This window comes from Ctenopharyngodon idella, chromosome 16 (genome assembly GCF_019924925.1).
Source record: "Ctenopharyngodon idella isolate HZGC_01 chromosome 16, HZGC01, whole genome shotgun sequence".
Lineage (NCBI taxonomy): Eukaryota > Metazoa > Chordata > Actinopteri > Cypriniformes > Xenocyprididae > Ctenopharyngodon > Ctenopharyngodon idella.
This window is the reverse complement of record NC_067235.1, coordinates 14,150,443-14,164,534: the sequence shown is the minus strand read 5'-3', so window position 1 is coordinate 14,164,534 and position 14,092 is coordinate 14,150,443. Positions and strand designations below refer to the sequence as shown.

Sequence of the window (14,092 nt, the reverse complement as noted above, 5' to 3'; positions counted from 1 at the left end):
TTTGTGGTTAAAAAGTATATACATTTTTATTTTTTTTAGAAAATCGCAGATCGTTTTGCTAGATAAGACCCTTATTCCTCATCTGGGATCATGTAGAGCCCTTTGAAGCTGCACTGAAACTGCAATTTGGACCTTCAACCCGTTGTACCCCACTGAAATCCACTATATGGAGGAGAAACCTGGAATGTTTTCCTCAAAAACCTTAATTTCTTTTCGACTGAAGAAAGAAAGACATGAACATCTTGAAAGACATGGAGGTGAGTAAATTATCAGGAAATTTTCATTCTGAAGTGAACTAATACTTTAATATTTTTGTGAAAACTGTTATGCATTTTTATGAATAGGAAGTTCAAAAGAAAAGCATTTATTTGAAATCTTTTGTAACACTTTAAAAGTTGTTGTTAAACTTGTTGTTGGGCCTGTTGTGTTAAACTTTCAATCAGTTTAATTGAACCTTGCTGAATGAAAGTATTCATTTCTTTCTAAAAAATAAAATAAATAAAAATAAAATCTGACCCCAAACTTTTGAACGTTAGTGTACATTAGATAAAAGATTACAAAGTAGAAATTAAACATTCACCATTTCTGCATTATACTATTGTAAATGATTTAATTCCATTATGAAGCTGTTTTCACACAGAGACCTCAAGGACATTTGGTCCTACCAGAGAAAGCAAAACGCATCCACACCCACACCATGCTTTGTCTTGCATTGAATATTCTGCTCTTCTTCAGGTATTAGTCTTGGGAAACAGAAGAAGCGTGATCCTGCAACCACTCCTCTCAGACACAAGGTACAAGATCACGGTGACCCCTATTTATGCAGATGAAGAGTCCACGGCACTATCCATGTCCTCTTCCGGCAAAACAAGTGAGTGTGAGCGAACAAATGCTGCAGGAGTTATAGTAAATGAAATACATTATGGGCATCTCTCAAACCCCTTTAAAACAGATTCAGTTATGCTAATTACATATTACGGTGGCATAATTACATAGTATCGATTTTGAGTTGTGTCCTAGCTCCCTTTGCTTCATTTTAGAAATCATAAAATTAACACTTCATTAACACATAACCCTCCTCAACTAATTTGAAATATTAAAAACGTACACAATTCACACTTGCTAAATGTTTAGCATGTTCTTATGCAGCACTGAAAATATTTAGTGTGTAGTTTATGCATAACAACCTGGATTCAGTTCCCAGGTTAGAATAAATAAATTTTTAATCCTGTTTTAATAAATCAGGTAAAAATACAACACCGTGCCAGTTAATGTATTAACAGGAGCGTGATCTCAATTGGTTCCATGTTAGTTAGAGAGTTAATTAATTTGACCTCAAAGCAGTGATGAACTTGGCATTTCCTAAGGCAGATTCACTTCTAATCTAACTAATCGCTTGTTTAAAAAATATATCTGCTTTTGTTCCTTCTTTTTTAAGTGCTGTGAACCTAAATGGAGCCCCCAAGTTATTCCTTTGTTCTCATGGGATGTTTTATGACTCTAAAGAGGGGTCTGGGACCTTCCCACTCACCTCAATTTGAAATCTGCATTGTATTATTTTCCAGCTGTTACTAATTTCCTGTTTGTCTTATAAACTGGTGTTTTTCTGCATATAAGCACTTATGAGCTGAAAATAGATCCTCTTACACCACAGCTCTGAGATACAGTTTATCATCACTGCATTTTGAAGTTAGATGGTCAGTCTTGCAGTTTCGTGAAACACATTCTTTAGCAGATTGAATAATATTGATTTTACCCATTAATAAGCATAATAACCATTCCAGCCCTGGTCTTCCCGCACTAATGAACTGATCAAACCAGCTTGCTTTACTCTGATGGGATTGATTTTCTACAGCTTTCTCCCAGTGATCATCTTCAAATTACAGCCTATTGTCTGATTAGAGATGCTAATGTCACCTCACGTTGAGCTTGAGATCAGTGTCTGCTAGTTGCCTTGGAAAACCTTTGCCCTTGTTTCTGATTGAGTTTGAGGTTGAATTAATTATCAGTGGAGTGATATTCTCTGTGGAGTAGTAATTATGTGAAAACAAAAATTTTTTAGAGAGTGCTGGGAATTCAGGGTTAAACCAATGCATTGATTTATTTATTTACCATACCGTTAAAAAGTTTAGAAGATTCTTTTAGAATAAACTAATGCCTTTATTCAGCAAGGACGCATTACATTGATCAAAAGTGACAGTGAAGACTTTTACATTGTTACAAATAATTTTTTTTACTTTCTATTTATCAAAGAACCCTGAAAAATACATCACGGTTTCCACAAAAATATTAGTCCCATTTCAAAATAGAAAACAGTTATTTTTTTACTGTATATATAACATTTTTAGTGGTGATATACAGTATATCACCACTGATTATTATTAATTCAATATTAAATTTATTCTTTTATTTATTTATTTATTTTTTATATATAAACATTTTTATGATACAGTATGTTGTGGCATTCAAATCACATGTGCTAGATTATTATGAAGTTATGAACTTCTAATTGCTTATGAACCAGCAATTGACATTTAAATGACCACATTGCAAATGCTAATCATTTTCTCTCTTCTGATTGGTTAGTGCCACTTCCTGGCCCCAGTAACCTCAAGGTGTCTGATGAATGGTACAATCGCTTCCGCATCAGCTGGGACGGACCTCAGTTCCCCACTATGGGTTACAGGGTCATCTACCAGCCTATCTCTGGTATGTAAACACATACATACACACACACACACACACATACTTGTATATGTGGTTTACGGGGACTCTCCATGTACGTAATGGTTTTTATACTGTACAAACTGTATATTCTATCCCCCTACACTACCCCTACGCCTAAACCTACCCATCACAGGAAACTGTCTGCATTTTTTGAATTTCAAAAAACACTGTTTAGTATGTTTTTAAGCCATTTGTTTACATTGTAATACCCATGTCATTATACACATTTGTGTCTTCACAAACCACACATAGGCACACTCACACACCCTCCACAGTCTGCCTGCTCATGTCTGATATGGACGTCCGCTCAATTCCATGTGAAAGTGCTAAATAATTCAGTATTAAATTCCAGACACGCATGAGGTATGCAACTAACTTTAGCAAAAAAAATATTGAGACTCTCTAGTCTAGACTTATATAGACGGGTAAGGATAAATTATTAGCAGCTTGTTGGGAGCAGTTTGAAAGGGCATTGGTAGGTGGTGATACTGTCTCCACATCTGCTATTCTGAATATGACTGTTCTTCCATCTGCAGTCTGAGATTCAACTGTAAACAGAAGCGGTAATGTGGCCGCAGCACACCAGAGGGAACAAAAAAATATCTCTCTCCTCTGTTTTTCACTGAAGTCCGGCCCAATAAACTCCTTTATTCCATTATATTATCTTAAACTCCCATCTGCGGTGGAGAGTAATGGCTTCTCCACCCACATTTAATGCCCTTTCAAACTGCTCCCAACAGCTGCTAATAATTCATCCCACCACTGGTCATTTCTACTGTCCAGAGCTCATTTTCTGTGTCTTGGTGTGTGTGTGTTGTAAAAGGGGAGGGTTTGCTTGTTCTCTTTTTGTTTCAGATTTAGTTTTCCCTGTTTCTATGTGATGGCTATAGTATAATGTTATGATTGTAACTGCTTGTCTGTGAGAGCCACACATTCTAGAGACATCACATCATTGGCATGTTTTGTTTGTGACTGCCAGAAGACATGACTTTAGTTTTGAAGTGCGTTCTTAAAGGGGTCATGAACTGCAATTTTTTTTTTTTTTTTTTACATTTTATAATGCTCTCTGACGTCCACCTATAATGTTAGCAAGATTTGTTACATAAAAACATCCTAATTTATAAGTAATAAGCTATTTTATGTCCTGTTTTTGTCTCCTTTCTTTCAAACACTCCGTTTTGATGGATGTGCCACGTTCAAGACTTGGAAGTAAACAACCACTGCTATGCTAGGATGGCAATGCAAAGACTGTGTTTATCCACATCTTAGCACTTTAAAACGTCTTGTAATCCTCAGGGGCATCTCTATCGTTTTGTTGATGGAGTAATCCTACATGACATGCGCCAATGTGGGCGGAGCTAAAGAGGCAATGATGTAGAAGCAGGTGCTGATCTTCTTCTGCAGAGGCGGTCTTTCGCCTGCACTATGACATAATAATGTGAAAAAATCTAAAACTTGTTTTCTGAGCTTGGTTTCAGTAAAAGCTATTTTTGGACTAACAATAAAGTTTTGAGTTCTGAAACTTATTTTTTTTAGTTTTGAGTTCTGAGGATATTTTTATAGTACAATGACTTCTTCTGTCAAAAGATCAATAAAAATTTGATTTCTCAATTCATGACCCCTTTAAGCCATATGAATGTTTTTGAAAGAATTTTCCTTTATGAATTAAGCTTGAGTTCAACTAAGCTGCCTCAGTGATTCGGTCGGTCCACTTGAGGTGAATAACGATGAAAATTGTGTGAGGAACAGCTTTGCTTTGCCCCCAGTTCCTCAGAAGGCATGCAAGCTAGCTTTAGCCACACTCGCCTTTTTGCTCTTCTGCCCAGGAACTCCTTTCTGGAAAGGGCACAGATGATTTATGAGGAGCTGAAGAGAATGAAAAAAGGGGGCGAGAGCTTGGGCCTCATCCCTGCTCAACCATTCTCCTTTTTCTTCGCCACATCCACAGCTCCCCGATCTGTATATGGCTTTCTCTTATTGTGCCGCCTTTGCCCCCAAATCCTTGGAGGGGAGGCCTGGCAGCCGCACTCGTCTTCTGCCTTCTCCCCAGGAACTCGTTCCTGGAAAGGGCGTAGATGACTAGCAAAAGTGGATTTGGACACGCCCTAAGTGCACCTACGTCAGGCGCTTCAGACCATACGCTTAGATCGTCAAAATAGGGCCCCTGAAATGGGTGTGGCAGATATAGGGTGACATACAAAGTATGGAGGGCTGGTGGTACTCCAGGACAGGTTTGAGAACCACTGGTTTAGAGAGCAAAACCCTCTAAGAATCATAGATGAGCTATGAGTTCTTGCTTTCCATTGAAGAAACCACTGAACAGACTTCTGCTTCTGGCACAAAGACAATGGAGATGGCGGAAGAAGTGAGGGGAGCAGAGATTTCTCCATGAGAAATCATCTCAATGAAAGCATCCATCCCCCTCGAGGGCTCATCGTGCAAGTTTCCGCTCCCAGACAGGTACCACACAGCTCGTGACCACTGGCGTTAAGAAACATGGGCACGGAGGAATTGTCTACTCTCCATCATTCTTCTTACCTCTATCTTTTCTTCACACACTTCTATCTTCACACAGGACTCAAACAAGCGGCTTCCTGAAGACAAAGTAGCTGATGACGTGTTCTCAGGCACCCTTCTTATACGCTAAAAGCGTACCTTGCGACATCATCACACCGTGTCTGCCATCGTATGGCGTGTTTGTGTACGTGCCTCAGACACCGGGTTCCGCAAGGGTGCATTCCCATAGCGTCAGCAGTTGACGCAGCGTAAAAGTTCCCTCGAAAGCGAACAATTCTTCAAAGTTTAGATTAATTTGTTGCTTCACAGAAGAAAGTCAGTCATACAGGAACAACATGAAAATTGGGCGAAATAATCATTAACATATGAACTATGCTAGTGTTTTTTCATTTACATTTGGAATTCTTAACTATACCAATAGCAAAAACAACTCATTTAAATCGGAATTACTTGACTAATATTATAAGTGTACTTCCACGAAAAAAGCGAAAAACATGTATTTGTCACTTTTTTCTGTAAGGTTACTCAGATTGTTTTCAGCTCATGTCTCCGCTCTGTGCGCAGTGTCAGGTCCGGCTCTAGAGACGTTTGTAGGAGATGATGTAAACACCCTGCTGATCCTCAATCTGTTGAGTGACACTGAGTACAGCGTTCAGGTCATCGCCTCCTACACCACCGGATCCAGCCAACCCCTCACCACCAAGGGCAAAACACGTGAGTCTCTATACTCTATCCCAACAGCCCACCATTATTTTGCTGCACCATCACATCAGATTCACAGAAGAAATTTGACTCCTCTGTGATCGTCCTTGCTAATAAGGTGTTTTTTTCCATTATAATATACAACAGCAATAATATGGCTATGTAAGCGGACTAGGGAAAACCATCCCTTTTGTCTGTTAATGAAACCTGAAGGCGATCTTAGATAGGCAGCCAGCTACACATATATATCAACATTCAGACAGACAGCTCCAGTAATGACAGTCCTTTGCATATAAATTTGATATCGCCAGGTACATCACAAAGTAATACCTGTTTTAGCGATTCTCATCAAAAAGCAAACAGATTATGTTTTCTCGGGGAGTGCTGAGGCCATCCATCAGAACACCGTGGTGTCAGCATCCCACTATCAGTCACCACTGTCTTGTTTCAGACTAGTCAGATAAACAGACACAATACTTACAACACCTGCGTCTGCAACTGACAGACCGCTATCACAGAAAAAATATTTGTAAGATCATAATATATAAGGCATGTTATATAAAATATCTTTCATCAGGGTTCATCCTGTTACTTCCACAATCAAGGGTGTAAACAGTACTGAGAAATTTTATTGTAAGTTAAAGGGTTAGTTCACCCAAAAATGAAATTTCTGTCATTAAGTACTTACCCTCATGTCGTCCCAAACCCGCAAGACCTTCGTTTGTCTTCGGAACACAAATTAAGATATTTTGATGAAATCCGAGGGTATCTGATCCACACATAGGCAGCAATGACATTGCACCTTTTAAGGTCCAGAAAGGTACTAAAGACATAGTTGAAACCGTCGACACAACTACAGTGTTTCAACCTTAACATTATTACAGAGTTAGTACAGTGTTTATGTCTGAACGGCAGCTCATTATTGGTCGGCTCTGGTCACGTGAGCAGCATGACGCATGCGTGTGAACGCAGGAGCCGGCCAATACTGAGCCCGCGTTCAGACATAAACACTGAAGCTCTGCAAAAAAAATAGTGTAGCAGTATGACGGGACAGACGAAGTTGTTGAATAAAGTCATTATTTTTGTTTTGTTTTTGCGCAAAAAAAGTATTCTCGTCGCTTCATAATATTAAGGTTGAACCACTGTTTTCCTATTGAAGTTACTTTAATGCACAAATGTTTCAAAGCAACCAATTTAATCACAATTTTCTCAATATCCTGATGACTTTAAGGCTTTAGAACACACCACATGTTCTACAATATATTGTGAAATTGTTATAACCATTTTATAACATGATGCTTAACTTATACTTAAATCTACATAACTTGAAACATATATATATATATATATATATATATATACACAGTATGTATATATATATATATATATATATATCTGTGTGTGTGTGTGTACAAATATATATTGAAGTATTAAACTGCTATAAAATGATGCTGAATGTGACGTTATATATGTGTATGTATTGGATAAATATGTACTTTGAAGGCCTAAATTAAACTATAGGGAGTAAAATAATCACGTTTTTTTTTTCTTAGAAATGTAATTGTGTGAAAGTGTAAGTATTTAGTTTCAACAGTAGTCCAGTAAACCACAAATTACCCAAAATAATACTTAAATATAGTAATTTACTTATTACAAGTACTTTAAACACATGCATCCAATTCCCTTCTATTCAGTTTAGTGATGTAGCTGTGTTAAAAATCTATGATTGGCAGCACAGAAACTAGCTAGAGACCAGTTGACCTAAGGGATAAAGACTACTGACTAAAGACTACACAAAAAGTATGACACATTGCCATGGGTGTCATGCTTGTTTTAGGGGTCACCTGTGGCAGTTCTGTCTTACTTAGTGCCCCAGGCAAGAAAACATATGAACAAAGAAAAAAAAAAGTATATTTTGTTTAAAATCTTAAAACAAATGTTAGTCAAGTGGTAGTAGAAGTCAAACTGTTATTTATTTAAAAAAGCCAAGTAGTAGATATCAAACTATATAAATAGCAAAATTATAGTATATCAAATTTTATTTTTTTATGTAGCCTAGCAAAATTGCAACTGATCAAATAAAAGTTATTTGCTGCCACAGCATTTTAGACAAACAACTTTTTTACCTACAATAATCTTGCTTACTTTATTATTATAAGTTATATACACTTTTCACAAAAGGGGCATTTGCCATCTCATGAGCATAATGCTTCTGCATGTCAGATGTTATGACACCCTGAATTGTGCCATTAAGCACAGACAAAACTTCCATTTTCTAGAATGGACTATTATTCCGTTCACACTCCATGGCTTTCTAAGGAACCTCCAATATTATCACACCCTACATGATGACATCTGCATACCACTGCTCTATGGGGTCCATCAATTTTTCATACATTTTCAGTTTGACCTTTGAATAATTGAATGCACAATAATGGATTTCCACCTCCTTGTATTAGTACTATCAGCCAGAGGCCCTTTTTGCATGCATATAGTTCATTAAAATAGTTTACATAAGGAGGAAAGCTTGTCACATGCATTATTCAAAACCTTAAACGAATCTCGACCACTGTGCGCCATATGTTTTGTGCACAGTCTCCATTTTAATCTAAAATCTCCCAGTCACAAACGCGACTGACATGATGTTCTGTTGTGTAGCATGAATTTCAATGGACAGCTTGATTGCATAAGTAGTTCCTTTTTAAGATCTGGCTCTCATATCACAGCTTAAAGGAGGACAATGTTCCACCACATGGACTTTTTCCAGTACAAGCTGAATTTGGGTTTGCCACAACTTTTGGCATATAAAATATGTGGGACTCAGTCTGTTGTGACATGGCCATAATCGTGTTTGTGTTCCAAATAGTACAAACTCCAAAGATGAGTATTGTTTTGTACGACTAATGTGGACCATATGCTGCTGTGGCTTGGGCTTGAGTTTTAAGGGTATGCTGACCAAAAACGTGATAATTCCAAAATAAGCCTATTTTTCTGCTTTTAAATGAGTTTTCTTTCACACAGCACATTCTGTGTGGTTTGCACAAAGAGAAAAAGGAAAATAAAGAAAGACATATTTAACGCCATTTGTGGCTTTTAAGTGGAAAGCATATTTGTTAAAATACTGTTTGAACCTCTCACTTTCCTTTCGGATGTGTTTTTCTAGCCATTAGTTTTGCTTGACTTGCAGTATTTAAATTGTATCGCACAGAAATCTGAGTAGATCAGAAATGGGCTGCTGGTTTCGAGAGAAGTGAAGCTTACAGGTTTTACCTCATAACCTGCATCACAAAAGAGCCCGCTGACTACCCTATGGCTCATTAGCATTACTGTAATACGTGTGATTCTTTTCTATTTGGAACATGAGACTACATTAGACAACCAAAGCTCAAGGCTTTCTTCTCACTACGGTCCAACGTGTACATTTCAAAGTTCAAAAGTTTGGGGTTTGTAATGTTTTTTTTAATGTTCTGAAAGAAGTGTTTTGATCAAAAATACATTAAAAACAGTAATATTGTTACAATTTAAAAGAAGTTTTCCTTTTTAATATAGCTTAAAATGTAATTTATTCTTGCTATGACAAAGCTGAATTTTCAGCAGCCATTATTCCAGTCTTCAGGGTCACATGATCCTTCCGAAATCATTCTAATATGCTGATTTGGTGTTTAATCAAACCCGGCTGGACTCCCACCATTAGGTGCGGTAGCTCAGTCTGAGTCCTCCATGTCGGAAGGAATAAGCTCACCCTCTGATGCTGCAATCGACAGCTCATCCAGAGCCCCAAATGAGAAATTAGGCTCAACATAAGACGAGCTTCCTAACTCATCCGTGAACTCCATCTCCCATTGTTGCCCTCATATTGCCCTCAGCACTTGTCAGCGTGGCCTTATGCATTGCAGAAGGACTGGGGCAGGGAGCGGCTGAAGTGACTCCTTCTCTGACTAGAAAAGAGAGTCACGACCGCAACGTTGCTCTGGTCATGTTCTCGAAGTGAGAACACAAAGCATCCATGAACGCTTAAAGGGTTAGTTCACCCCAAAAAAAAAATCTGTCATTAATTACTCACTCTCATGTCGTTTCACACCCGTAAGACCTTCGTTCATCTTTGGAACACAAATTAAGAAATTTTTGATAAAATCTGAGAGGTATATGACTCGTCCATAGACAGTTTAACCGACACTTTCAAGGTCCAGAAAGGTACTAAAGACATTGTTAAAATAGTCAACGTGACTACAGTGGTTCAACCTTAATTTTATAAAGTGACGAGAATACATTTTGTGCGCAAAAACAAAACAAAAATAGCGACTTTATACAACAATATCTTCTCTTCTCTGTCATTATCCTTATGTAGCTGCCGCAGTAAGCACAGTGAAGGCTTCAGTGTTTACATCCGAATGCCGCCTCAGTATTGGCCAAAGCTGATCACGTGAGCAGCACGACGCATACATATGATGCTGACGCAGGAGCCGGCCAATAATGAGTCGGCGTTCTGACGTAGAACCTGGAAACGCTGGACGTGAACAACGTATGAGAATGACACAGAAGAGAAGATATTGTTGAATAAAGTTGTTCTTTTTGTTTTTGAGCACAAAAAGTATTCTCGTCGCTTCATAACATTAAGGTTGAACCACTGCAGTCACGTCGACTGTTTTAACAATGTCTTTAGTACCTTTCTGGACCTTGAAATTGTCGGTTAAATTGCTGTTTATGGACGAGTCATACACCTCTCGGATTTCATCAAAAAATATCTTAATTTGTGTTCTGAAGATGAACGAAGGTCTTACAGGTGTGGAACGACATGAGGGTGAGTAATTAATGACAGACTTTTAATTTTTGGGTGAACTAACCCTTTAAATGAATAGTTCACTAAATATGAAACTTCTGTCATCATTTACTCATATTGTTCCAAACCTGTATGACTTTCTTTTTTGTTGAACACAAAGGAAGATTTTTTGAAGAATTGTTTATGTCCATACAATGAAAGTCAGTGGGGTCCAAAACAACATTGGATGCTTCTAACTTTCATTTTATGGATTAAAAAAAGACATTTTTCAAAATAACTTTTACAGGATAAAGATATTAATTTAAAACTGGATTTTTGACAGTGTCTATCATTGCTGCATTTTATTTGTGTGCTTTATTGCAATATTTTCATGCAAAGTAATATGATTTCACATATATCTGTTTTCTTCTTCTTCTTGCAGTGTTCCTGGGGGTGAGCAATCTCAGCACAAAACAGGTGCTCAGTACCAGCATGTGTGCCCAGTGGCAACCTCACCACCATGCCTCCCTCTACCGAGTCGTCATTGAGTCACTGCTCAGTGAGTGTTACACACACGCACACGCACACACACACACACATAGGGGTGGACGATATGACCTAAAATCAAAATCTCAATTAATTGAACATTTTACCTCGATTATGATTAATGAACGATTTTTTGTTTGCTCTCATAGTTCACTGACAAGGTTTGTACTGACTATTAAAGGTGAGATATTTTTTCCTAATGAAAGAGTGCTCCAACATAACAGCTATCTTTCAGCAATTATTTTATCTATGATTCGTAACATTTCTTACATATTTCTGCTTGTTGTAAATCAGAAACAGATAAATTAGCGCAGTACCAGTACATTTATTTGAATGCGTTAATGCGTTAATTGCATGTGTGAATTCGTCATTCGTCTCTCTATTAATTGTGAAGATGTGGGTTGTAAGTAGTTACTTCAAAAGTAGAAAAATATATGCTATAGCTTGAGTTTCTAAGCTACTTTAGTGATAAATCACAGTACAGAATTGAAAACGAGTTTCTGCGCATCTCTCTGTGTGTGCGATCTTCACGTGATGTGCAGCTACTGTCTGTATGAGTGTTCATGTGCCACAATGCCGCTAACACAGTAGCTCAATATAATGATACACATCTGATGGGTTAAAATCACTTGAATGTCCAAACTGGATATTAAAACATATACAATTGATGAAGTTTAGTGAAGACGCAAGTGAAAGTTATCTCACTTCGTGGCTCGCTTGAGCGCTGTCTGTGTGTGTTGACTTGGTGCTTGAGTTTGCCTCCGTGTTGCTACCATGCCTCTGACTGGACTGGGCAGAGTCACGTGACTACACACGCGGTAGTATGTTTTTAAGGGGAAGGTATTACAGGTTTAAAAAAAACGAAATAACTGATATGGGAAAATTACTTTGGTTAGAGGTTCTGAATTTCGGTTTTGATTACTTTTCTATTAATCGTCCAGCCCTACACACACATACAAACACATTGTTAATGCATTGAAGAACAAAGCCATACGGTGGCTTCCTGTTTTGCAATATTGACATAAATTTTGGTTTTGTTAAATTTCAGTTTCAGAGGTAATGGGATATTATGCCTCATTTCAGCACAGGCCTCTGAGCCTCTGGGCTTTTCAACAAAACTATTTTTTTTTTTACATATTGCTCTGCTGGCGTGTGACATGGTTTCAATTCAAATTTAAAACAGCAGAGTCAAAAGCCCATTTCCCATTATTGCTTTTCTTATTCCTGCCTGATACCTCACTGGCTCAGCTTATCTCGCAATCCTGGAAATCTTCTGTTCTACTTCCAGCGTGTGACTGCTCAGATGGCAACCAGCTCAGTAGAGCTATTAAAACCAGATCCTATTGGGGTGTGTGCTTATGTATAACGTATTTGAATGACAATCATTGCAGCAGAGTTCTCAAAGAGACAAACAAAACTATAGGAGAGATTTAACTATATATACTTTTCAGTTCTTTTTTGACTGCTGTAAATCCTGACAGATTTAATTCTCAAATAGTAACAGGGTTGATAATGACTTTCAGATCATAATTTAAAAATACTTAATAATAAGTACATTTCTGTCATGATCTGCTACGCTGCTGCTGTTGATTATTGCAGAGACTTGCTACTGCTAATATATTCACAGACAGGCTGCTGTGAGCATGTAAGACATGCTGCTGCTGCACATATAACATACATGAAATAACCCCTATAGCAGGTCTATACAGGTGGAGCTGGGGAAGGTGGACGGTTTCTGAAAGTGTGCTGCAGACTGCTAACAGCAAGCAATGCCAAGCATTTGAATGTTGAAGTTGTTGGCCGCTGATGCAACAGCAACCACTCAGCTGTGCTATGTAGATAACGATGTGATCGGTAACAAATTGAGTTAAGGACATATCAGCCTGCGCCATCTAGAGTTTCATGACAGAACTTTGTATTTCTGATGAAAAACTCTTGCTTTTCTGCCCTTGCAGAGATATAATCTCACTTTAATTAATAAAATAAAGCTGTGAGCTGCAATTATAGGGGTTCAAGTGCTTTAAGACCTTTAAGTACATGCGTAAAAAGGTATTATGTTTTAGTTAGCAAGCCTGTAACCATCTCGATCATAGATGTGAAAGACCATTTACAGCAAATACAGGCAATTTATTATAGGAAATATATAGTTTTTGAAGCTTTTTAACAGTTATTGAGGTTAAGCCAGACTAGTTCGCCAAAGTTGTTTTTTGAAATAATCTCCAATATTTAACGAACGAATGGATAGACAGCGGCAGTCCTAGAGGCAAAGTTGCTCAGAATGAGGAGTTCTACCATGTGGTACGAATGTCATGGGTGTGTGCGAAAAATCATGTGATACACAATCCTTTATGCACGTAAAGGTCTCTGTTAACCTTGTCTGATTGCTAGATAAAAAAAAACTAGGACTAGTTCGAAAAAGTAGGTTTTTCAAAAAAATTTTGAAACTAAAAAAGTACCCGAGCCAAGGATTCCAATGATATAAGACACTTGAGCCTACGCCTAACGGTTTAAGAGTTATGAGCCATTACATACTTTTGACCGCTGTAGCGCCCCCATTAGGCCGATCAGGGTGAGCCGTGGTGACGTTGTAGACTGTATGTGTTCTACCAGCCCTTAAAGTTTCAAGTCTCTACGACTTAAGGTTTGGTCTGCGTGATCACTGTTAAGCCTGGAACACACCAAGCCGATGGTCGGCCAGCGGACAGTTTTTGTTCGTCGGCCGACTAAGTTTTCTCAGTGTGTTCCGCACCGTTGGCTGAAGTTGGTCCTCGTTGCCCTTTTTTCGGCCAATTCGACATGTTGAATCGGCGTCGGTCAGTCGGGCCAACTGATCATTCTGAT

At 38.1% G+C, this 14,092-nt stretch overlaps 1 protein-coding gene across 7 annotated transcripts in view; it reads left to right on the top strand.

Annotated features, from left to right (window-relative positions):
- col14a1a (collagen, type XIV, alpha 1a) overlaps positions 1–14,092 on the top strand; it is a 155,313-nt gene that overhangs the window by 74,110 nt on the left and 67,111 nt on the right. For all 7 annotated transcript variants that reach the window (XM_051866485.1, XM_051866486.1, XM_051866488.1 and 4 more), the window contains 4 exons: positions 736–871; positions 2,587–2,709; positions 5,809–5,958; positions 11,148–11,264. In XM_051866485.1, the coding sequence (XP_051722445.1) occupies positions 736–871; positions 2,587–2,709; positions 5,809–5,958; positions 11,148–11,264 (526 nt within the window). The remainder of the gene's footprint in view (positions 1–735; positions 872–2,586; positions 2,710–5,808; positions 5,959–11,147; positions 11,265–14,092) is intronic.